The 24,916-nt window shown below is 36.3% G+C and overlaps 1 protein-coding gene across 2 annotated transcripts in view; it reads left to right on the plus strand.

Annotated features, from left to right (window-relative positions):
* Nucleotides 1-24,916, plus strand: part of LOC145694955 (uncharacterized) — a 229,111-nt gene that overhangs the window by 112,306 nt on the left and 91,889 nt on the right. For both annotated transcript variants that reach the window (XM_081771761.1, XM_081771760.1), the window contains exon 7: nt 13,674-13,824. In XM_081771761.1, coding sequence (XP_081627887.1) covers nt 13,674-13,824 — 151 coding nt within the window. The remainder of the gene's footprint in view (nt 1-13,673; nt 13,825-24,916) is intronic.

A 24,916-nucleotide genomic window follows, 5' to 3' on the forward strand; every position in this document is an offset into this window, starting at 1 on the left:
GCTTACATTAACTATTCGATTTCTACCTTATTACTTAGGGATGTGGAGCTTTTAAAAATAAGCTCTTTAGCTCCATTAGCTTCACGCCTTTGTATAGAAAAAAAACATGGTGATCACCATGGTAACGGGAAGGAAATGACATCACTATTCCAGTCTATTATAATAATCGTAACAGCTTGTAGAGCTTTAGGTCATTCATATATAACAGATGGTTGATTTTAAAATATTTATTGCGTGATTTTACCTTAAAGCTCTACAAGACGTGTTTGCTAATCTACTGAAAGGGGTGAGAGCAATGTAGAACCATAGGGCACTGAAAGAATCACCTTGGAATATGCAACTGTTTATCTTTATTCTATTCTGTTCATTGGAGGGAAAAAGTTTTTTGGGCTATTATTTAATATATAGCTTTTTCCAAAAATTCGATGTTCGTAGGATGTATTGTATACATTTGTAGTACCTCTATTAGATATGAATATGGAATTGAATCAAAGGCTTTTTGGTAGTCTATAAATGCTCACTTACGTTTCTTTTCTGAGATTTAGCTTTTTCTGTAAGTACTGTATTTATGATAAGCTTTCCTTGCATCCCTTGGTGGATCTGTAGCATCCTTTCTGTTCTTTTGTCATAATCCTATTCTTTTGCAGATGAGAGTATATTTTTTCAGTAGTAATGATGTCATATATTTATACATTATGTAAAGGCATGTGATCGAGGTTCTGTAATTTTCAAGGTTCTTAGTGTGTTTGTTTTTAGGTAAAAGAAATATCTTTCCAGTTGTTAGAAAGCTAAGAATATCCCCTGTGTTTTGAGAAATGTAGTTTTAGTACATAGTGATGCTAGTGTAGTGTTGTGAATTGTTTGCACCAGAAATTCTGAATATGATTAGGACCTGGAGGCATCCGATTTGATTATTTTCAATTGCTTGTTTGACGTCTGTTTGTGTCTGATGTGTCTATACTCAACACAAAATAAAGAGGTGAGTCCATTGCACTCAACTTGTTTTTCCTGTATCATTTTGAATTTTAGGCCTATTTTTACGTAATAAACTTTACACTTGCATCAGGACTGCGTGTTGTTTATTACCTTGAGTTCTTCGATTATAGTAAACAAAAAAGTACACGAGAGAGAAAATATGTTCAAGTATATGAGTCCGTTGGACTCATGTCGTCATATTTTCCGAGATGTGTCCAGTGGACTCACCTTATCATTTTAACGGTTAAGAGTATTACATCTGGTGCTGTGTGTTCGAGTTTGTTCCCAAATCTAAGTCCAGTAACTCGTGATCTCATTGATCGTTGATAGTTCTGTTTGATCTGTTTTCTTGTTCCTGAGTTTCCGGTAGACCTGTTCTGGGTTTTGTTGTAAATCATTATACTGTTTCGAACAGTCATTTTCTTGTATTTGTGTAGCCTTCCTACTTGTACAGCTAATTGTTGTGTGAGTCTATCCAGGACGTCCGTGATGGTGGAATCAGTTTTGCTCTCTGTTTTTAATTGTTTAATTATGTGTTCAACTTTTTCTTCAGATTGATTTTATTTCCCTCTTTGTATTGTGTCAGCTGATTTTTTTTTTTTTTTTCTTTTTTCCCTTAATGAACCTGTTCGTTTTCTGAGTCAAGTTTGCCCACTGGGGTATCCTTTGTACTTGGGTTTCTTTTGTCGTGTTTTTACTAGCTGGCTTCTCGGACTTTCTGTATTACTCTCCTTTATCTGCGTTACGTTCATCACTGAAGCTGCAGCACACTGGGTGATATGATGCAGTTGTTCTTCATTTTCCCATTCATTGATATACTGTGGTATAATCTGAGTGTATACCTAGTGAAAGCCTTATTGAATCTCTCGCTAATGCTTTTTTGAGGTTTCCTTAGTGAAGGTTTTTCATTCGTGTCCATTTTGTATTATTTTGACCATGTGTTATAGCAGAAAACACCTCAATCATCAGCAAGCCACCACTTAATTCCGAAGTATGGATACGTCAACAGCAGCAGCACCATCAATGAGGACGGACGAAGAATCTCGAAAATCCAGTATGAAAACAGGTGCACGAAACACCTCGAGATCAGTCTGCGTGGAATTGGCCATTCCTCTCTTGGTTGTTTGGACCTTGAGAAACTTCGCCTTTCTCACAGGCTGCTTGTTCGTGGAGACTCCTATCTTTCCCACAGTCTGGCTGGGCCTGTAAACTCCGATCCTGCTCACAGGTTGCCTGGGCCTGTAGACCCTTACCTTTTTCACAGGACGTGTACCTGGAGGCAACTACCTTTCTCGTTCGTTGCATGGGCCTAGATACCTCCTGCACAAAACACTCACCTCTAACTTGTCTTGCTTTTCGAGTGAAGAAAAATATTTTCAGAAAAGGACATGTCGTTAATCTTACGTTATGTGGACCATTTTCGCCATTGTTATTGTTATTCTTATTTAAAATTTAATGAACATTGCAAGGTCTTTACAGTCATGCGATATATGGTCCAAATACATCAAGCAATTCATATCAAGCATCAAGAATATGTTACATTTCTTGGGGATAATGGAGCTTCGCTCGGTAAACGCTGTGTAGTCATGATTATTTCACTCCTATTCCAATAAAGGGAGAAGAAAGGGAGGCCTTGTGTATTTAAGAATTTAATATTATATTTTTGGTTTTAAAAGGAGGCTTCATTTTGCAAATTCGTGTTATGTAGTTCTGCTTAGAAACAGCTTAGCCAGTTTCGAACATAAAATGTGGTGACTATGTATGGGCCATGGATTTGGTATTCCTGTATTCTGTATAGGGAACACTCTTGAGTATCCTATTTGCGTATCATCATGTTAAGTCTAAAAAGGCGAATGTGAGGAGTGTAGCTTTTCGATAGTAGAGAATACGGCAAAAGGAGACAGGAATATTTTTGAGAAAGCGTATTGGTTAACCAGCCATACTTTTATTTGTTTGTTGAAGTTTAGCATTTCTCTTCAGACCGAGGCTATATAAGACGACCATAATGCGTTCAAGTGTCAGTGATCTTCCACATGGAATTGACCGCAGCCGCGCACTATAACCACTAGATTAGCAGGGAAGGCTCATATGTTTATTTGTGATAATAATGTTCCATTTGCTATGATAATTGTTTCGTTCGTTATGTATTTGAGTATTCTACGGGAAAATTTGTTTCAAGATTGGAAGTGTTTGTATGTAAGTAAGTTTTTTGTTTGTTTGTTTGTTTGCTCAGAATGTGTGTTTTCTTGGTTTGTTATTATCTGCGATTTTCGCTAATTTCATCCTTTTATTTTTTTGAATTATTTATTTTCCTTATAGTTTTTCCCCTATTGTTATGTTATATAAGATAGAGATATTTCTACCAAGAAAATGCAACTATACCGTACTCTAAAACTGAGTATTATTCAATCACTTGTCACTTTATAAGTAGTTTATTTATTTGGTTGTAAACTTTTTTTTTTATTATTATTATTTATAACCGAACCGAACCACTGTGGATCGAATCCAGTTTAGCATGAAAAGTGAGAAGACTTTTCATTTAGCGGTAAGAGTTCCTCGTGAAAACAATGTTGCCAGAATATTCACTGAAGGATTTCCAAGTAGACAGCTTTCTAGCACGTTTGTTTTCAATGTATGGTCGTGAGTTGCAGCACCAGATTGGAATTCATGTGATTCTAACCTCACATTTAACCATAGCCAACCTCTTCCTTCACTTTAGCAGAAGGTTAGAGTTTCATCAAACAATTGTTCAGTAAAGTAATTTAAACTCGTTATGCAGAGGGAGATATTTTGAAATGGAGTCCAGAGAAGAAAGAAAAAAAAAAGCTTGGTCCACTCTAAGTTGTTATTGAGACATTATTAAATTTCACAGATATTTATATTAAATGTCAAAGAAGGATATGAGTCCATATTATTGACCCATGAATTCACTTTGCATTTCGCTTTTCAGTTATAACTAAAGAATGGCAGTACTTCCAATTATCAAGTATCACATCATAATAATGGCTATCCATGACTAAGTTGCAGGGTAAAGGAATCGATGATCAGTAATGCCTTAACAAATAATCACTGAAAAATTGCGCTATAGACTTCACATTGGGTCGGAGATTTTTATCGATGCGCACGTGTTTGTTCTCGTGTAAAACTACTAATTGTAGGTTCCACAAAAAATAAAGACGTGTTCCGTTTGATAAGAGATTTCCAATTAAAAGTATAATAGAAATATGTTTTGATTCAGACTCTGTGAAGCAATTAAATTTGCTAGTCCGAGGACCGACCGACTAAAGAGATATAGCAAATAAGGTGCAGTTAATCAGTGTACTGTGTTTCTTCGTTATTGTAAAGTCTATCATCGTAATTTTAGACTCGATCAGAGATAAATCTAACTTATTATTAAAATCCTTTCAAATCCGTGGAAAAATAGGTCGTTTATTACTCGAAAAACAAAACAAAATTAATAATATTAAATAAAAAGAAATAAGAAATTGGAAGTTTTACTCAAGTGACTATAATATTTTCCCTGGACTTTTTAAATGAGAAGGAGTAAAACTTGACTTTTAAAAAATTTTATCGTGTGTGTTTTCATTCATTTATGTAATGTCACAAAATCGATTATTGTGACAAAATTTGTGATCTTTCGCAAAGTATTTTGTGCGTGTAGATTTCCCTCACATTAATAAAATAAGAGTTGTTTAGTATTTCTTGGAAAAGTTCTTAATTATGAGTGATCTGACATGAGAAAAGTAAGCAAGAGCAACTACATGGATGTCCCAATAGGAATTTTTGTTTCACTTGACGTAGAACCTGGGCAAATATTTACCAAAGGTGATTAGTCCCTCTTTTTCTGCGTTCAAGTTCCATCGATGGTAAACGTGTTAACTATTCTAGAGCTTATATTGTGAAGTAAAAAATGGAAGAAAACAAGAAAAAAAAAAATGATAAAAGTACATACGTTGTTTAACCTTCTCACATTTCATATTAACGGCTATTGAGCTTCCAACTCTGCAAAGTTTAATTATTATTTTAGTCACACAAATAAATACCTAGGTAAATGTAGCTACAATTGCTGAAATAGAAAAAAAATTTAATCTTTGCATTAAATGATGTCATATTCTCATTTCATAAGAAATTGTGTGGCACACCAAGTCATCTTGGATTTCGCGCGAATAACTATAAAGCATGGTGGTCAGTAATAGATTACTAAGATAATTGAAATACATAAGATTTTATATTAGATACAGCTACATATGCTGTCTGTTTTGTAGATCGTTTCAAAATGATTTTTCCATAATCAAAATCTTTCAGCAAAGTGAAAGATAACTAAATTTAAATGTATTTTAATACATTTTACATATATATATATATATATATATATATATATATATATATATATATATATACCGGGTGATTCAATAAGAACGTACCAGGCCTATTTGGCAACTAATACTGCACGTAAGAGCCTTCAAACAAAAAATTGCATTACCAAACCGTATGTGTAGAATGCAATAAAAATAGTAGCGAGACCAGTGGCGTCTCGTGAATACCTCCAACCGGGGGCAACTTCAAAATTTGCGATGGAAAGTGGTTTAACTGTTGGAACCATTAGAAAGGACATTAAATGTCATGCAACTTTTAGAGGACAAACTTTGTCATATCCTTTCTCATTTAGCCGCTAGAGGCGTTGTTGCAGACTTGTATCTAACTACCCGTAGCAGGCCTTTATCTAAGCTAATAATGCACATAGAGCCGTCAAACAAACAATTGAACTACCAAATTGTATGTCTAGACTGCAATAAAAGTAGTAGCGACATCAGTTGCGTATCGTGAATGTCTCCAACGGGGGTCATCTGCAAAATTTGACATAGAAACAGGGGTTGGTTGTGCCTCCATTGAAACAAGCGCACAATGGGAGAAACGTCGAGAGAAAACACCTTGGCATATTTCTTCCTCGTTGGCAGTAACACGGTCGCATTACTAGGTGAAAGTCAGATGGTGCGAGGGTATTTCCTTTCGACGTTTCTCCCATTGTGCGCTTGTTTCAATGGAGGCACAACTAACCCCTGTTTCTATGTCAAATTTTGCAGATGACCCCCGTTGGAGATATTCACGATACGCAACTGGTGTCACTACTACTTTTATTGCAGTCTAGACATACAGTTTGGTAGTTCAGTTGTTTGTTTGACGGCTCTATGTGCATTATTAGCTTAGATAAAGGCCTGCCACTGGTAGTTAGATACAAGTCTGCAACAACGCCTCTAGCGGCTAAATGAGAAAGGATATGACAAAGTTTGTCCTCTAAAAGTTGCATGACATTTAATGTCCTTTCGAACGATTCCAACAGTTATACCACTTTCCATTGCAAATTTTGAAGTTGCCTCCCATTGGAGGTATTTACGAGACGCCACTGGTCTCGCTACTATTTTTATTGCATTCTACACATACGGTTTGGTAATGCAATTTTTTGTTTGAAGGCTCTACGTGCAGTATTAGCTGCGATATAGGCCTGGTACGTTCTTATTGAATCACCCGGTATATATATATATATATAGAGGGAGAGAGAGAGAGAGAATGAGTGAATTTCATTCGATCATAACATCTGTGAAACTTGTTCAGTTTTAATGCGATTTGTTGCAAATGAAGCAAGAAGGATGAAAATGTTATGTACCGTTCGTTGCCGTAGTATCCGATGCACTCCATCATCTTTAAAAATTCCGCTTTTATGGTGAAAAGAGGGTAACTTTCTAAATGTTTGTTCATTACATAAAAGTGACATTGAAATGTATCTATACTCATCACGGGAAAACGAACAAATCGTTTAAAATGAAATGCTGAACATGTTCAGTACTTCAATTAATGTGGTAACCGGAAAATCGCCAAACTAGTGTGTATTTTTTTCTTTGATATTTCAGAACGAGTGGATTTCTTCCATTGTACAAGCTTTGCTTTTAACAGACTTAAATCTGATTTACACTACTCGCTGAGCAAAACAATACGTTTATTGTAAAAAATATTAACGTGTAACAGTTTCGCCAACTATCCATTTTCTCTTCTCAAACACTATGAATCATAGTGATTCATAGTTGATTGATTTATAGTGTCTGAGGAAGCCAAAGTGGATAGTTGGCGAAACTGTTACATGTTAATATTTTTATTTACAATGAACGTATCGTTTTAAATCAGATTTAAGTGTGAATTTCATTCGTTCGTAATATCTGTTTAAAAAAAAAAATAAAAATAAAAAAAAAGTCCAGTTTAAATGCAGTTTATCGCAACTGATGCAGGAAGTAAGAAAATTTTATGTAACGTTCGTTGTGGTAGTGTTTGGTGTATTCCAGGGTGGTTGGAATTTTCCCGGTTTTTTTTTTATATATAGGGGGGAGGGAGTTCAAACCCACAATAAAACCTAAAAAAACTCACCTCTAAAACTATACTTCAAAACTTGGATTGAAATAATAACTTTAGTGTGAGTATAATTACTTTCTTTAATCGTGCTTCTTAGTATATGCCAAATTTCAGAATTAGCATAAAATACATACTTATCACCAGAACAGAATATAATTCAAAACAAAGAAGGTTTGGGAATCATGCATAACGAATTTTGTTTGCGCTCGATCAAATTCGCTGTAACAGTGTTCAACTGTAATCTATTATATAAATGTGAAAAGGAACTTGTTTTCGCATCACGGCGAAACGGTTAAATCATTTGGAATGAATTTTTGGATGTAGTTACAAGTATCTCGAATTGCCTTTTTAATCGTAATACTTTGGTTAAAATGTGTATTCTCTCAGGAGCGGAGGTCAAAATTTATGCGAAAAACGTAGTATCTCACGATCCTGTTAAGTTCTCTCCATTAAAAATAAGTGAACCCACGTACCAGCGTTCTTGAGAATTTCTATTTGAAGTGAGGTAAGGGAGAATTTTTACAAGTTGAAAGCAAAGTTGCCTGTTGTTTGTGATCTCATCACGGGAAACGGTTAAGCAGTTCAAAATTAATTTTTGAACATACAGTAGTTAGTATCTTATCCTGAGTTGGGTTTTTACCATACTACTTTGATTCAAGAACTCTAGGGGAAGAGGGTTCAAAATTAATGTAGAATAAATAAATAAATAAATAAATAAATAAATAAATAAATAAATACAGTGTGTTACGAACTCGCCAAGTTAGGAAAATGAAACGTGGATATAAACTTCTCGTTAAAAATAAGTGGGCATGTGTCCCAACATTTTTAAAATTTTCGTTTTAAGGCAAGGACACGATCTTCCATTATTCCTTTGTTCATGTTGAAAGCTGTGTTGTCTGTTGTTTGTGCTCGCATCACGGGAAAACGGTTAAACAGTTTGAAATGAATTTTAGAACGCAATTTATTTATTGTGTTACTTTGATTAAAGGGCACATCGTAATGGAAGAAGAGAGAGTTCAAAATTTCAGCCAAAATTACGGTATCTCGTGAGCACGTCAAGTTAGGAAGATGAAATTGGTTATATAAACGCCTCATTATAAGTAAGAGGATACGTCATTTCCTGTTTTTGAAAATTTCAATTTTAGTAAAGAAAGAGGACGTTTTCTGTAATTTCTGTCTTCACATTTAAATTGACAATGCCTGTTTGTAATTGCGTCACGGAGAAATGGTTGAACGGTTTGAAATGAGGTTTAGAACATAGTTAGTACCTACCTCAAGATGGGATTTTATCATTTAACTTTTTTTGAAGGGCGTATCCTAAGGAAGAAGGGGGTTAAAAATTCATGCCGCAAAAAGAATATCGTGCTGAGTTTTTATTACTGCATTTTAATTGATATTCGTATTCTAAAGGGGAGAGGAGGGTCAAATAATTTCCATGAACCTAGTTCTTCCCATGTAAAGAATAGGCATTTTAGCTAGTATTGAATAAAAAAGAATGCGTTTACATTCCCTTTGTTTTGTTCTTATATATATATATAGTACACTCGTACTTGCTTATTAATGTAAACAGATGTTTTTTTTTTTTTTTTTTTCATTTTTCCATGTGTCAATCAATTACAAATCGCGAACGTTTCACTTAAAAAAGGAAATTCCTAAAGATATACCTCTATCTTCTCAACACTAATGACAGTCAGATCGTGTAACTCCCTAATTGTTTTTGCAATTTGATGGAGTGTGGAAGTACAGTATATTTATTGTATGTCATAAAAGCTCTTTAATCTTAAAATATATTGTAAGAAAGCAAATTGGCAACTGAAAATGAGAAAATTATCCATTTCCAACATTTCAGTTCTTTAAAAATACTATTTATTTTAGAAAAACAACATCCATTCAATAAAGCATTTTTATTTATTTATTTATTTATTTATTTAATCTTTGGCTCCTGAACTTGAGGTACTATCACAGTATTTGTCTGGCGTATTTTAAGGGAAACAAAAAAGATCTTCAGTCAGAGCGGCAGGCTGAGGGATTTGAATCCTGAGTGTAAGGGGGAATTGTATTCCTATTCTGTATTACATAAAATTATCCACCTCTTTATTATTCTAGAAAATTGTGTACCTCTCCTTTCTACAAATCAAAATATAAGCGAGTGTCAATACTGATGGGGCTTCATGGATTACTTTTGCGACATTTTTCTGTTCCTTTTTTTTCTTTTCTTTTTTGTTAATAGTTCAATGTTTCATGATTATGCACCGGGGCTAAGGGAGACTGTGATGACGAAATAGATGATAATTGTGGTATGATGAAAGTGGGAGGAAACGAGATAACTCCGAGAAAAGCTATGCACACGGTGTTTGTCCACCACAAAGCATACTTGGCGGGAGCTGGAATCGAACTAGGAACCCTGCCAGATATCAATCACCGCGGTTTTTACAAGGGAATTCCATAATTTTATGTGTGCAATAGAACATGAATGGTATTTTAAGTAGGAATATGGCTTTAAGTATACACACAAAATTTAATAAAATCCACTATTGCCCAATACAACTCACTTTTTTTTTTTTGTGGGGGGTCACAGCTCTGGTGTATGAAAGTAATGTGGTGACCGCCAAAACGCTTCAACGCTTTAGAACGAAAAGGATTGGAGTCCTGATCTAAAACATTAAAGCGCCTGACAACATCGATAAATAACAAACATTTTCACATTCAGATGTGACCACGAGACGCGTTGACTAAGGCTGACGCGATATGCAGTTTAGATCTGTTTCTCAGTGAAATCTAACGTCTGTATTGCCATGTGTTGTCAGCTGAATTGTCTATCATCTCCTATACTTTGAAACAGCCTATGTTTTTAGTGAAAACGTGCTGGAAAACTATTCCATCATTGCCACGTGCACCTAAACGGGACACAATATTGGCTCTGGTAAAGAAACTGGAAACGATTGGGTCGCTTCTTAATGAAAAAGTTAAGCATCAATCGTGATGTGAAGGTGTTATTGCTGACGTCGCAGCTCTTCTTACAAGGTCAACAAAAAAGTTTCTCTGGTGTTTATCCCAGGAGACGGGATACAGCTACTCTACGTGCCAGAAAGCTGCCAAGGCAACACGATACGACCTTACAAAGTAACTGCTGTTAAGGAATTGCTTACCCAGATCGGAATAAACGGTTACGTACTGTCAGTGGTTTGTTCAGTGTATTACGCGTATCCCAGACATTTTGCAAATCATATAATTTACAGACAAAGCATGATTCCACTTGGCTGACTACGTGAAATGTCAAAACATCTGTATGTAGGCGAGGTTGGAGCGAAAGAATCCGATTTCGAGTATCGAAATCTAATAGGACTCAAAAGTTGCATATTCGAGTACTAATCATTGGAAAAATAACAAAAATTATTCTTTGGATCTCCAGTTCGCGCAAACGGCCTAAATTCTGAAAAAATTACAAAAAATACTAAAATTTACCGTTGCGCAAGAAATACAGGTTACTTTTTTTTTTTTTTTTTTTTTTTTTTTTAATCTATAACGTCTAAGTAGTGTGAGGCGAGTTCATGTTGAGTTGTTGTGTTTGTTGTGTGAGGTCATGTTTGTTAATAATTTGTTAATGTGAGTGATTTATACAGTTTATTTTCATAATGAATTTGCAGCTCTTCGTTCATTTCTCAACTTTTATATATATATATAATATGAAATGGCTCAGAACTCACCACGAGGAAGTGGCTGCAATTCGAGTTCCACACACACCCTACCCAACCATCCTACCAATCAGGGTATGCTAAATTATGTTGGTTTAGTCAAAGGACGTTGTCTTAAATTCAGATTTTTTAAAATCAAATTTTGGTATTGTGAGTCTTGGAAGCAAATTGCCATAGCCATCTCTGTTTTCTTGTCCGTACACTTTTCTTGCAGACCCTGTGACAAGTTTGATACATCTTTCAACTTCTGAGTATGACATGGAAAATTTAAGAAGTCAGACTCATGAGCAAATTCGTTATGCATAAGTGATAAAATAGTTTCTTTTGTCAAGCTTCGAGCACTGGGAGGGGCGACAGCTTACATTTTCTCCAATCTATCAGCTCATTGTAGTCCGTGGCATCAAAAGGTACCATTGAAGGTACCATTCTAACAGCAATTCAGACAGGGCAGTGTGCTCCAGATGTGACTCTAAGGGATCCTGGACCTCTCAGTCACCCCCGATGGCTGACATGTGTAAACCGGGTCTTACGGTTGTGCGTTTCTCAAAACAGATCCTACAAACGAACTCAAAGTGCTTGTTAACTACATTATAAGGACATACATCCCTGTCTGGTTCGACATAAAGAAATGTCACTCAAGGAAATATGGACCCAAACATATTTTGAAGGTAGTTCAAACAACGAGACATTTCCCTAACAACATTAAAAGAATCATCGATCCTGTGATTGAGAAAAACGCATTCATCTGTCATCCAGAGACCATATTGTTGGCTATAACAGAGGATGAGAGGTAAAACATTCGAGAATTGGGCTACAGGAGAGTGCTAGAGGCAAGAACTCAAGATCCGAAGAAGAAATTGTTAGAATTTTATGGCACCTTCAATAAATTTTTATACTACGAACTACAGTAAGCTGATGGATTGGAGAAGATGTAAGCTGTCGCCCCCTCCAGTGCTCGCAAGCTTGAAAGCAGAAATTATCTTATCACTTATGCATAACAAATCTGCTTATGAGTTTGAATTCTTAAATTTTCCATGCCTACTAAGGAAGTTGAAAGATGTGTCAAACTTGTCAGAGTCTGCAGGAAAAGTGTGCGGACAAGAAAACAGAGATGGCTAATTAGAGCAACTTTGCTCTCAAGACTGACAATGCGAAAATTTGATCTTAAAAAAAAAAAAAAACAACTGAATTTAAGACAACGTCCTCGACTAAATCAACATAATTTAGCATACCCTAATTGGTAGGATGATTGGGTAGGTTGTGGGTGGAACTCGATTTCCAGCCACCCCTTCTCGTAGGAAGATCTGGACCATTTCATATATATAAAGAAAAATGGGCGAAGAGTTGCAAAATCGTTATGAAGATAAAAAGTATAAAATCATTCACATTAACGCATTATTAACAAACATGACCTCACACAACTAAAATAAAAGTACTTAGACGGTATAGAAGTGAAAAGAAAGTAATCTGTATATTTCTTGCGTAAAGGTAAATTTTGGTGCTTTTTGTCAATTCACGCTGTGCGCGCGAACTGAAGATCCAAAGTGTGATTTTTTCGTTATTTTTCTATTGATTAGCACGCAAATATGCAACTTTTGAGCCCTATGAGAATTCGATACTGGATTTTTTTGTGTGTGTGTGTGTGTGTATGTGTAAAGATGAATTTTGGTGTTTGTAATTTTTTTTTTTTTTCAAACTGTAGGACGTTTGCGCGAACTGAAGATCCAAAGTATGATTTTTCGTTACTTTCCCTTTGATTAGCATGCGAATACATAACTTTTGAGCTCTATTAGAATTCAATACTCGAAAATCTGATTTTTTTGCTTCACCGTAATGTGGGCATCGGAAAATCCGCATAAGCTAATTGAGGTACTTCACCACGCTCCCAGCATTGGAGTGTAGTGTGCTGTGTCCGCAACACGAATAATGGGATTCTTTTTTCTTTTTTTTTTTCCGAGGGGACAGTTAATACAGCTCGTTATATAGACATTTTTAATGAATTTGTTCAACAACTGGACGACATTGAACTAACAGAAGGTTATTTTATCAGCATGATGAGGCCGTAAAAATATGGCCGTAACCAGCAGTTACTTTTGTGATCAGATAATTTCTAAGAACTTGTGGCTCCGGAAGTTTCCTGATCTTACGTCCCCATATTAATTCCTATGGGGTGATCTGAAGAGTCGTGTGTACTGTGATAACCTGAAAACACTGGAACATTTGCAAGCTAACATCACAAGAGAAATATCACCCAGGATACATTACGGTTTACTGCAGCGAACATGGAGCGACAGACTCGACTGTGTATAAGGGAAAATGAAAGTCATTTTCGACATCTGCTTTAAAGGTAAGTGATTACCATCCTTCCTGCATAAAGATTTCATCCTTCCTGCGTCATTTACAACAAACCACATTGAAATTTGACATTTTTTTACGGATGTTATGATCGAATGAAATTACCCATTCCAAGAAAATCACCCTGTATAAAGAGTGTGCTTGCAAATTGTGTTGCATGCGTTGCAGAATGGCCTTAAATTAATATCTTCACAATGAAAAATAAATAGGAAACTAACAATAACTAATGATGTATCTTTGTTACAGGTACATGGCTATTGTTACAATGGCATCATCAGATGTTACAACCAAGCTATTAACGAAAAAGCTACATAATGTAAAAGACGTGCAATTAACTATGAGACTCCATAACAAAGTGGCATCATTAAGTGGTATTCCTACTGTAGACTTTTCAAGGGTACGATAAACACTTTCTCCTAATTTATATTATCTCGTAGTAAAATAAATAATAAAAAAAATGTATCAGAGGAGTATAACTCAGGCAAATCAGAGCAAGGTAACATCTTAAATTATCTAATTTTAAAGTATAAATAAAATACCAGTCAGTATATTTTGGATATTACCTTTAATTCATTAGGAAAACAAAAGGAGGACAGTTATGTTACGATCGTACTTTCCACGAATCGTAACATTACACTCATTAATTGTTATTAAATGTATGTATTATTGTGAACAGGTCTTCTCGGGCTAGCAGCCAGGTGAATACTGTTATATCTTGCGACGTTTCGAGGGCTGACATCGTCCTCATGTTCAGGCGAATATGATGGTGCAGAAACAGAAACAGAAAAGTTAAAAATAAGGACGCCCCTCGGGAAAGCCCGCGCCCTGACAGAGAGTAAGGCATCAACCATCTATCTACATGCCTCTCCTCACATGCAATTAGTACACTAAAGTATCTGTCGGGTGTAGGTGTGTGCCTTCTATTTCTTCTTTGGTTAGCGTTTTTTCGGTTTTTTCTAGTTCTGCTGCGCTGTCTGATTCTTCTTGAATTGTGTTCTGTCCCTGAAAAGAGCCGGTCTTTGTGGGTCTGTCTTCAAAGATGAGCTTCATTCTTGTAGTTTGAGAAGTTTTTGGTCTTTCGGGACAGTTGCTACTTCCGGTTCGATGTCCTTGTATTCTGCAAGTGGCACAAAAGTTGTTGTTTATTGGAAGGTTGCAGCTGGTTTCATGTGTGTTTCCACATCTATGGCATCTTCTCTTGTTGGGGCATTGGTATTTCATGTGACCGTATTCATAGCAATTCCAGCAGGGCGTGGGACGCGGCTGGTTTCTTGATTGCTCCACTTTGTATGTTCTTCCTCCAGATTTTAAGCCATATGTGATTAGTTTATTCACATCGTCTGGACTAGTTGAGAAAAGCCTCACTAATTTTGTGGGTCCAGTCTCTGATCGGATTCTGATGAGGTTACTGAAACTGATGTTCTGTTTGTGTAATTCAGCATCAAGATCCTTTATTTCTTTGTTTATGGGATAGCCTCTAATTACGCATGTGAATATGGGAGTGTTCTTCTTCTTCTTCTGTTTCTCCCTGGAACTGTTTGATTGGCTGGCGTTTGTTCTGGTGCTTGCTTCTGATTGGTTAGAATTTGTAGCTGTTGTAGTGGCAGCTGTACTCTTGTTTTCTGGTCCTTTCTTTGCTGGGTTCCTTGGTGAATGATTTCTGGCTTCTGATTGGTTGTTTGGTGCTTGTTTCTTGTCTTCTGATTGGGACTTGCCGTCTTGGGTTCTGTTGGTGCCTGATTGTTCCTTGTGGTCCTGGGAAGAGTCCGAGTTTAGAGTTTTCTCTTGGTTGTGTTTGGTTTTCACCTGCGTGTTAGGTTCCACCAGTGTGTGTGCGGTTTCTTCCTGTGTGAGTTTCATCTCTTCTTGTGATGAATGCAAGGATGTCACTTGATTTGGTTTTCTCGTTTCAGTTTTCTTCCTCCTGCTTCTTCTCTGTACCACATAGAATTCGTCTTCTTGGTTAGTTCTTCCTTTATCTTTGGAGGTAGATGACAGCTGGGTTCCGTTGACGGTTGGGGCTTCTTGAGTGTTTGCTCCTTCTGCAGTTTGAAGTTCGTGGTCGTCTTTGGTTGTCTCCCCTAGTTTGGCTCCCTCGGTTTCTTCTTCGTCGTGGTTCCTATTTGGCCATCGAAACGACGTATTTAACACGGCGTGTCTGCCAAAGTCTTCTGGTTGGAAGGACTTCAGGAATAGTTCCCGCGCTGTCTCGTTAGTGAAGAATACTTTCATTTGGGTTCCATCATCTAGTACCAGGAATGAATTGTCATCTATCTCTTCTGCGATGATAGCTCTGATGTCTTCTTCTGTGAATCGGTGGGACACACCCTTGATAAATACTGGTGAGGTGTGCAGGAATGCCTCTAGGTCCTTTCCCTGGTGACTATCAAGCAGCTTCTGCACTCTATTATTGTGGTCCTCTTCTTTGGTGTCTGGGTGTCTTCTAGTTTTGTCTGCTCCATCCCTGGCGTTCCAGAGAACTGGATCTCCTTCTGATGGCGTTCTTCTCTTGGGCGTCTTCTTGGGCGGGCGGGGCATGGCTCTGATAAGGGCCGCACTAGCTTCGCTAAACAGGGTGCAATTCTAATAATGTGTTTGGTGCCTCTCTATGCTATCCTAGAGAGATAATATTGCGTTCCCGTCAGCCGACTGTCGCCAAAGGCTGTACAACCTATATGGCCAGCGCGAAGCTTGACTCACGATAGGGGGTCCAGCCGACGGAAAACAATGCTTATTTCTCCAGGAAGCGGTGTGTGTGAGTGTGTTGTTTCAGTTTTTCTTTATTAAGAACACACAATTCTTCTCTAAAATGTACTTTTTTTTTTTTTTTTTTTTTTTATTAATATAAAGAGTAACTTCTTCTTGGCTGGTGAACACACCTTCGTTAACACCGCAAGGTTTCCCGGTGCGTCACGGCGTCTTCTGCAAAAGTACACGGCATCTTCATATCTTCAACACTTCTTGAACGTAGAATTCTTCTCTGTGAGTTCCTCAATTCAGATCAATTCAGAAAAGAAACAGAAAAGTTAAAAATAAGGACGCCCCTCGGGAAAGCCCGCGCCCTGACAGAGAGTAAGGCATCAACCATCTATCTACATGCCTCTCCTCACATGCAATTAGTAGCCTAAAGCTGGTGTCGGTGGGTGTGTCTCGCGGTTTCTATCTTTAACGAAAGACATTTACACGCGTATCTGTAGACTCCTATATTCACATGTGTAATTAAAGGCTATCCCATAAACAAAGAAATAAAGGATCTTGATGCTGAATTACACAATCAGAACATCAGCTTTAGTAACCTCATCAGAATCCGATCAGAGACTGGACCCACAAAATTAGTGAGGCTTTTCTCAACTAGTCCAGACGATGTGAATAAACTAATCACATATGGCTTAAAATCTGGAGGAAGGACATACAAAGTGGAGCAATCAAGAAGCCAGCCGCGCCCCACTCCCTGCTGGAATTGCTATGAATACGGTCACATGAAATACCAATGCCCCAACAAGAGAAGATGCCATAGATGTGGAAACACACATGAAACCAGCTGCAAACTACCAATAAACAACAACTTTTGTGCCAATTGCAGAATACAAGGACATCGAACCGGAAGTAGCAACTGTCCCGAAAGGCCAAAAAATTCTCAAACTACAAGAATGAAGCTCATCCTCGAAGACAGACCCACAAAGACCGGCTCTTTTCAGGGACAGAACACAATTCAAGAAGAGTCAGACAGCGCAGCAAAACAGGAAAATACCGGAAAACCACTAACCTCAGAAGAAATAGAAGAAGCAATTGACCGGGCCACTCACAAAATAATAAAATGGGTCACAGCCATTTTAACGATAACAACACCTCTAGAACAGGCAACCAAGCTCACAGATACAATAGCCATAGCCACCAAGAAGATATTCAACCTGTCAGTAAACGCACTGTCCACGACCACAGGGGAGCTGTACGTAACAAATCCAAAGACAGTTGCAAAGAAGTTACATAGCAGGGGGACCGGCAGAAGGCCAGAAGAAATAGCCAAGGAGGGGAGATAGCCAGCCGTCACCCGCAGACTGATGATGACTCACAGCACCGACAATGGACAACGACATTGGCAAATTGCATGTTGAAAAAATAACAGTAGTCCCCACTAACAATACAATTCCCTTTACAGACAACACAGATTTTTTAACAATTAACAGATTTTAAGATAGGTTGTAATTAAACAGATAAATTATTAATTTATTACTACAGACAAGTTTACATGGATTTTCACCACCCTTCCCAAGTGGTTTTGCCATGTAAATACTATTGCATGCAGCATGACCGATAAAGGGGGTTTTTTCCTGGTTTCCAGGTTTTTTATCCCTCTATCAACACAATAAAATCTTCTTTCGCGCTTTCCTGTCTTCAGATCAATTCAGTGGAATCAAGTCAGTTTTGTTACTACTTCAAGCGTGCACCCGAGTGCATCAAATACTCATGTATGTATGATTGGACTCTTAGGATTGGTGGTTGAAATGGCGGCTTCTGATTGGTGCTTGAAATGGCGGGATATGATTGGTGTCCATGTTTTACTCAGTTGGAATCCTGTGTCTCTGTTAAGGTTCGTTTTTTCTTGTATGATTGCAACGGCTTCTTTTATCCTCCTGTCCCAAACTCTTGAGCATTTTGCTATTATTTCGGCATCTGTGAACAAAATCTTATGTTGCTGTTTGATGCTATGTTCAGCAAGTCCGGATTTATCTGGTTGGTTTAGCGTGATGTAACTGTTGTGTTCTTTGCATCTGGCTTCAATGGTTCGTCCTGTTTGTCCAATATATGACTTACCACATTCACATGGAATGCGGTAAACTCCAGGAGTTCGGAGGCCCAGGTCGTCTTTGGTTGATCGTATTAAGTTTTTTATTTTTGCTGGAGGCTTGTGTATTGTCCTGATGTTGTACCTGGCAAATAGTCTGTTGAACTTTCCAGAAGTGTTCCCGGTGTATGGGAGGCAGATTGTGTTCTTCCGTTCTTTATTCACAGTTTCTTCTGCACTTTTGTCCTTGTTGTCACTGTCCTTCGTTCTGGCCCTTTTCAGGGCCATATTTATATCGCATTGAGTATCCATCCTGTAGCATGGCTGAGGATATGAGGAACTTAATCACCTTCGCAGCGCCATGCTACAGAATGGATACTCAATGCGAGAGGGCCAGAACGAAGAACAGTGACAACAAGGACAAAAGTGCAGAAGAAACTGTGAATAAAGAACGGAAGAACACAATCTGCCTCCCATACACCGGGAACACTTCTGGAAAGCTCAGCAGACTATTTGCCAGGTACAACATCAGGACAATACACAAGCCTCCAGCAAAAATAAAAAACTTAATACGATCAACCAAAGACGACCTGGGCCTCCGAACTCCTGGAGTTTACCGCATTCCATGTGAATATGGTAAGTCATATATTGGACAAACAGGACGAACCATTGAAGCCAGATGCAAAGAACACAACAGTTACATCACACTAAACCAACCAGAAAAATCCGGACTTGCTGAACATAGCATCAAACAGCAACATAAGATTTTGTTCACAGATGCCGAAATAATAGCAAAATGCTCAAGAGTTTGGGACAGGAGGATAAAAGAAGCCGTTGCAATCATACAAGAAAAAACGAACCTTAACAGAGACACAGGATTCCAACTGAGTAAAACATGGACACCAATCATATCCCGCCATTTCAAGCACCAATCAGAAGCCGCCATTTCAACCACCAATCAGAAGAGTCCAATCACACATACATGAGTATATATATTCCATACACTCCATTGCACCATCATACTCGCCTGAAGATGAGGACGATGTCAGCCCTCGAAACGTCGCAAGATATAACAGTATTTACCTGGCTGCTAGCCCGAGAAGACCTGTTCACAATACGTCGCGAGGAAAGCTTCAATAGGTATGTATTATTGTTGATTTTGCTTGTGTTTACTTTTAAACATTATTCGTTTAAATACGGAATGTATGTACAAGGGTACATGTTTATAATGTATTCGTTTTGTGTAAGTTTATATTGTAATTTCGGTTGTGTGTAGTAGTGCTTAATAAAAGTTCATTTAAATAAGCATTGCTTAGTCATAAAATCGTGCTTTAATTATAGTAAGTTATGTGCCATAATCATGCAGATTTCTACCGTATTTGACATAAACACCTGTAATTATTAACAACATTGCAATTTAGGAGAGATATAGCCTTTTCTTTTGCATGAAAACCGAAGTAGAACAATATAGAATATTGTATAATATGATGGCAATTAAATGTGACGGATGTAAACAAACACTACATATTAGGCCTAAATCTGATAGGTGTAATATGTAAAAATTTTAGATTTATTCACGGCGGTAAAGCAGCGATTCTAAGAAATAACGGGCATAATAAATTTTTATTGTATTTTAGATGAATTACGAAAGTAAACTGAATTAGTTTTGTAGTATTTTGAAACCGTGTTCCTTTAAAACTTACCCTTTGGTTTATTGTTCATAACTTCAATGAAAACAAATCATGTTTATAATCAGATAACTATGTGAGTGGAAAGAATAATTAATTTTACAAAATGAGAATCGTGTAATTAGAAACAAATATATAGAGGGTAGTTTTCTTTTAATGAGAAAAGAATTTAAGTATTAAAATTAATGGGATTAATGTACTCCAAAATTTGTTTATAGATGTGAACATTAGTCTGCTCCCGAGAGGGCACGATGATTTACGGGGTTGTACGATGTGAAGATTTGAAGAAATTGGTATCCTGCAATTAAATGTCAACAAAAATAATTGAAATTGTAGCAGAAAAATCTACAATAGAACTGTAAAGTGGTATAAAGTAGTTGCAGAAAATATATATACTGCGTTTTAGATGTACATAATAAGAACACAGGTAACGAGATTGACACGTCAAATAATTATCATCTAAATTCGAACATAATAAAGGAGCCATATTATAGTAAATCCTGCTTCACCTGGTTGATTATTATTCCCCAATGAACTAAATTAGATGTTTTTTTAATTGACTTTCAGTATATCCGTTCTGATTAAATTGATGTTATAATGCATTATTATGAATAAGTAATTTGTCTTTGTCCTGTCACACAAAGACAAGCTATGAGGGGGCGTGTCCTAACTTGTTTTGCTTCAAATGTTAGGTCTATCTATTATTGAAATTTATAGTTAACCTGACGTGGAATATTACTTCTTTTGGATTATTCGAATATTTGGGTTAGAATGAATTATTTAGTCACTCTATTGCTACTAATTATTTATTGTAAAATAATGATGCGAATATACGGTGAAAATTCTAATTAATATAATAACGTCTGAAAATAATCAATGAGATATAGGCTAATTGGTCTGCATTAGCTACTGAAGACTGAATAGCGTTTAAGCAATTAATAGAAACACTCTTATGCAGTTGTAATTAGCTGAAAGCTAATAATAATAATAATAATAATAATAATAATAATAATAATAATAATAATAATAATAATAATACGATCAGTTAAATGAAATACGGGATTGAAAATAAGAATATCTCATTTGCTACTCTGTACTCAATCTGGACGGTGCCTATGCGTTGGTCCCTAAATATATCCATATTTAATTGCCCTATTGTTATCAATACTAATAAATACATCAATTATAGGATTAAGTTAGCTAGGTTAGAGTAGATAGTGTTAGATTAAGTTAAGTATTATTATTCTGTTATTGTTATTATGTGCTAATATGCTGAATTTTGTGGCTAGGTCCAATACTGTAATTACTGAATAAACTTGCATAATGAAATAAACCTTTTAATATTGATAATAGCAAGAGGTAATCCTCATTAATAAGGGAATATGGGATTATCCCCTTCGCCAGAAAAATATAAATTTAAAATGAATATAATATATCTTGGAAATATGACTAAGTCATTGTATAATCCAATAAAAGAATAACAATAATGTTGAATTTACCTTTCAACCCTGTCACTATGAGCTATATTAATGATGGCATTACTCACATAGAACATATGTAGTATGGAAAACTATTCATAGGGGACCAAGCATAGAGTGGAATTCATATGCTAGGAATTCAAAGAAAGCATCCAGAGTAAGTAGTGCAGTTACGTATTTCCTATCAAATGTCAACAAATGAGTAAGGATAACCTTTATTAGCTTTATTGTATATAATTTAAATGTCATGAACTACTTTGTTACAAAAGGTTGCAAGTTAATTTACAATGATTTAGCATATGTATACAGGACATCAAATACATAATGAATTTTAATCGACATGTTTTATGTTGTCCAAGTTTCAACAATTGTGACTTCAGTAATCCAGTTAACTTTAATAAAATTAATTTTCGAAAATCAATTTAATTTGTTTATATCATATTTTCTGTAATCTTAGAGTCGCCATTGGAAGTGTCACTGCTGCATGTTCCTGGATAATTTAGAATGATACCGTTGCGCTAAGGATTTTTTATGTTAATACATATACTGCTAATATATAGACTGCTCTCTATTCAGTAACTAGCATTTTTTTTTTTTTAATCTTTTAAATTGATAATCGATACTGTTTTTTTTCTAACCCAGTGATGAAAGTTAGTAATGTACGATATACATACACATATTTATTTATGTATTTATTTAATTTATTTACAGTTATAAATACACAAACGGAATTACTTGTTGGTATATTAAGGGGGTATTTATTTCATTTGTGTTTGTTTGTGTGTAAGGAACTTCACCTTGGTTTCATTATGTTAAGTTAGAGAGAGAGAGAGAGGGCAGCGAAAATTACTTCAAAGCTTAACGTGTCTGACGTTCAGTCACAACATTGAAAGCTTGTAGAGTCATGGTAGTTCGTTGGTTCTGTAATGGAATCCAATAATAGGTTGTGCAGATTGAGTGATGTCCAGTAGACTTGTGCGCAAAAGATAAGTATGGGAAAAGTTCATGAGTTTCTGCCAAAAACGGAATATGTGAATGCCTTCTCTATCGAAATAAATATGCCGAAATGAATGACAGCTCCTGTGCACTGAAGTTAATCTAACAGTTGCCATTTGAAAAAGTTCCAAAACTAGTCTATGAAAATTCCAATATTTCGTCCTGTGGCAAAGCACTTTGTGCAAGGTTAGGATAAACAAAAAGATATAAGTAAATCACAGGATGAATCTGAGTAAATCCACTTCATTCCACGTTGTGGTTCGTGGAAAAGGTGGAAAGAACAATTGTAAAAAGTGAAGACTGAGTGATGGAGGTTATCACATATTTATATGCAGGGTGTTTCAAAACAACACCGACAACGTTTCGGAGGTGATTCCTGACACCAAAATAAGACGAAAAGTATAGACCAACCTGGGTGCACAAATGCTTCCTTTCGGAGTTATAGGCTGCCGAGAACGTGAAAAAACGAACTTTAAAGGTCCATAGCTCTAAAACTATGAGGCCTACCGTATTCGGGTCAAAACTTTACTAAGGAACTAATATATGTTCTATTCAAAAATACATGCTTCAGAATCCTGGAGTACTTCCGCAACGATTTTTATAGAAGTAGTGAGTACTTCAGATTTTTTGCTCGTAACCAAACTGCCTGTACAAAAATTGTTGCGTGAGTACCTTATGATTCTGAAACATGTATTTTTAGATAGAGCATATATTAGTTCCTAAGTAAAGTCTTGACCCGACTACGGTAGGTCCCGTAGTTTTAGAGCTATGGATCTTTAAAGTTCATTTTTTCATGTTTTCGGCAGCCTATAACTCCGAAAGGAAGCATTTATGCACCCAGGTTGGTCTATACTTGTCGTCTTATTTTGGTGTCAGGATTCACCTCCCAAATGCTGTCGGTGTTGTTTCGAAACACCCTATATATATATATATATATATATATGTATATATATATATAGTTGTCTGATAATCCTGTCTTGTATATTATCCAGGTTTCTAAATTCTAATGAAGAATCATGGCTATGTATATAACAACTATACAAAAGAGTAGTTTAAATAGAACATCTCCACTTTCGTACTATCTTCTTTTCTCTTTTTCCTCCTAAGCCTTTTTCTTAGTTAGCAGGGATTGGTTTTTCGAATTGCTGTCCTCCCTTGAACCATCTCAGCCTACTCTCTTGCAGTTTTTCTACTACTGGTCTGACCTTTACCGTTCCCCATAACATGTCATTCTTAATTCCATTCTTACGCGTCACTCTACGCATCACATTATCTCCATCTCCTCAGCATGTACGATCCTTCTGGTGTTCGTTGTACTTTTTCATTAGCATCGTAAGTCACACCTATTGTCCACCCACTTTTTGCATGCAATCAAATTGGTTTTCTATTTTTCGGTCTCTTTCTTTAATTTTGCTTTTATCACATTCACCCAGAGCTTCATGCATGACTCATAAGTTTTATTCCCCTGTAGTTGCCTCCTTAGATGTACATTATTTCATATCAGTATCTTATTAAAAAGTGAAATAAACTGCCGTACTCCTTCTTTACCTTAACTTTTCCATGGTTCGATACCGGTCCTGGGGCTTTACCATTTTTCATTTTTTTCCCCACTTCGACTAGTCACCCTGATTCATGGGTAGATTTTCGCAAGTTTCCATTGAGTTATTTTCTTTGAAATGTTTATGGAAATACTCCTTCGACTGCTTCTGTATTTTCTCACTTACCAGAACCTCGTTATTTTCATCCTTGATGCAGCGCACATTCAACATACCTTTCTTTTGCTCTCTCTTAAATTTGAAAGCTTGTATATAACCTTTTTTCTTCCTTTTTAATTTTCAGGTTGTACAAATCATCATAAGCCTTTTGCTACACTAACCGCCTTCTTCCCATTCTTCGCTTCCTTGTAATCCTTCAGGTTTTGCTGATTTGCAGAGTTTTTTTTAAACGTTCGTTTTTCTCCTTCACAACTGGTTGATCTTCTTTATTTCATTGTTTCGCTATCAATGAAGCCTCTTTTTGTTTCTCGCACAATGTTTTTCCTGTTTCCTGAGTCTTAGTGATACTCTAGTCCACTCCTCTTCCACGCACATCTAATCATCCTTTATTTGTAGTATCATAATGTGGAAATTTTTTTTCAGCACTTGTCTATCTAGTTTCCATCACTTCGTTCGAACAGGAAGATATTGTCATCTTCTTCCTACTTTTTCTTTGACGCAGATATCGGCTGCTACAAGACGGTGTTGCTCCGTTAAACTCTACCTTGTAACAATAATTTCTTAAATATAATCGTTACTTTTCCCAGTTCGCTAATATAATGACTATATGATATCACGTACTATGAAATCACACATCATCATCAATCACTTACTATTTTGAAATAATACACAGTGATTTTAGACAACGTTAACTTTCATTATTTATGTTCTCTTAATATCACAATCAATCAACAACCACTGGTTGTCATAACAACTCCGAAAAACGACGAATCTGATATTACAATAACAGCGGTTAAATATCATATATATATATATATATATATAT

This window comes from Thermobia domestica, chromosome 9, assembly GCF_964235325.1.
Source record: "Thermobia domestica chromosome 9, izTheDome1.hap1.1, whole genome shotgun sequence".
In the NCBI taxonomy this organism is placed as follows: Eukaryota; Metazoa; Arthropoda; class Insecta; order Zygentoma; family Lepismatidae; genus Thermobia; species Thermobia domestica.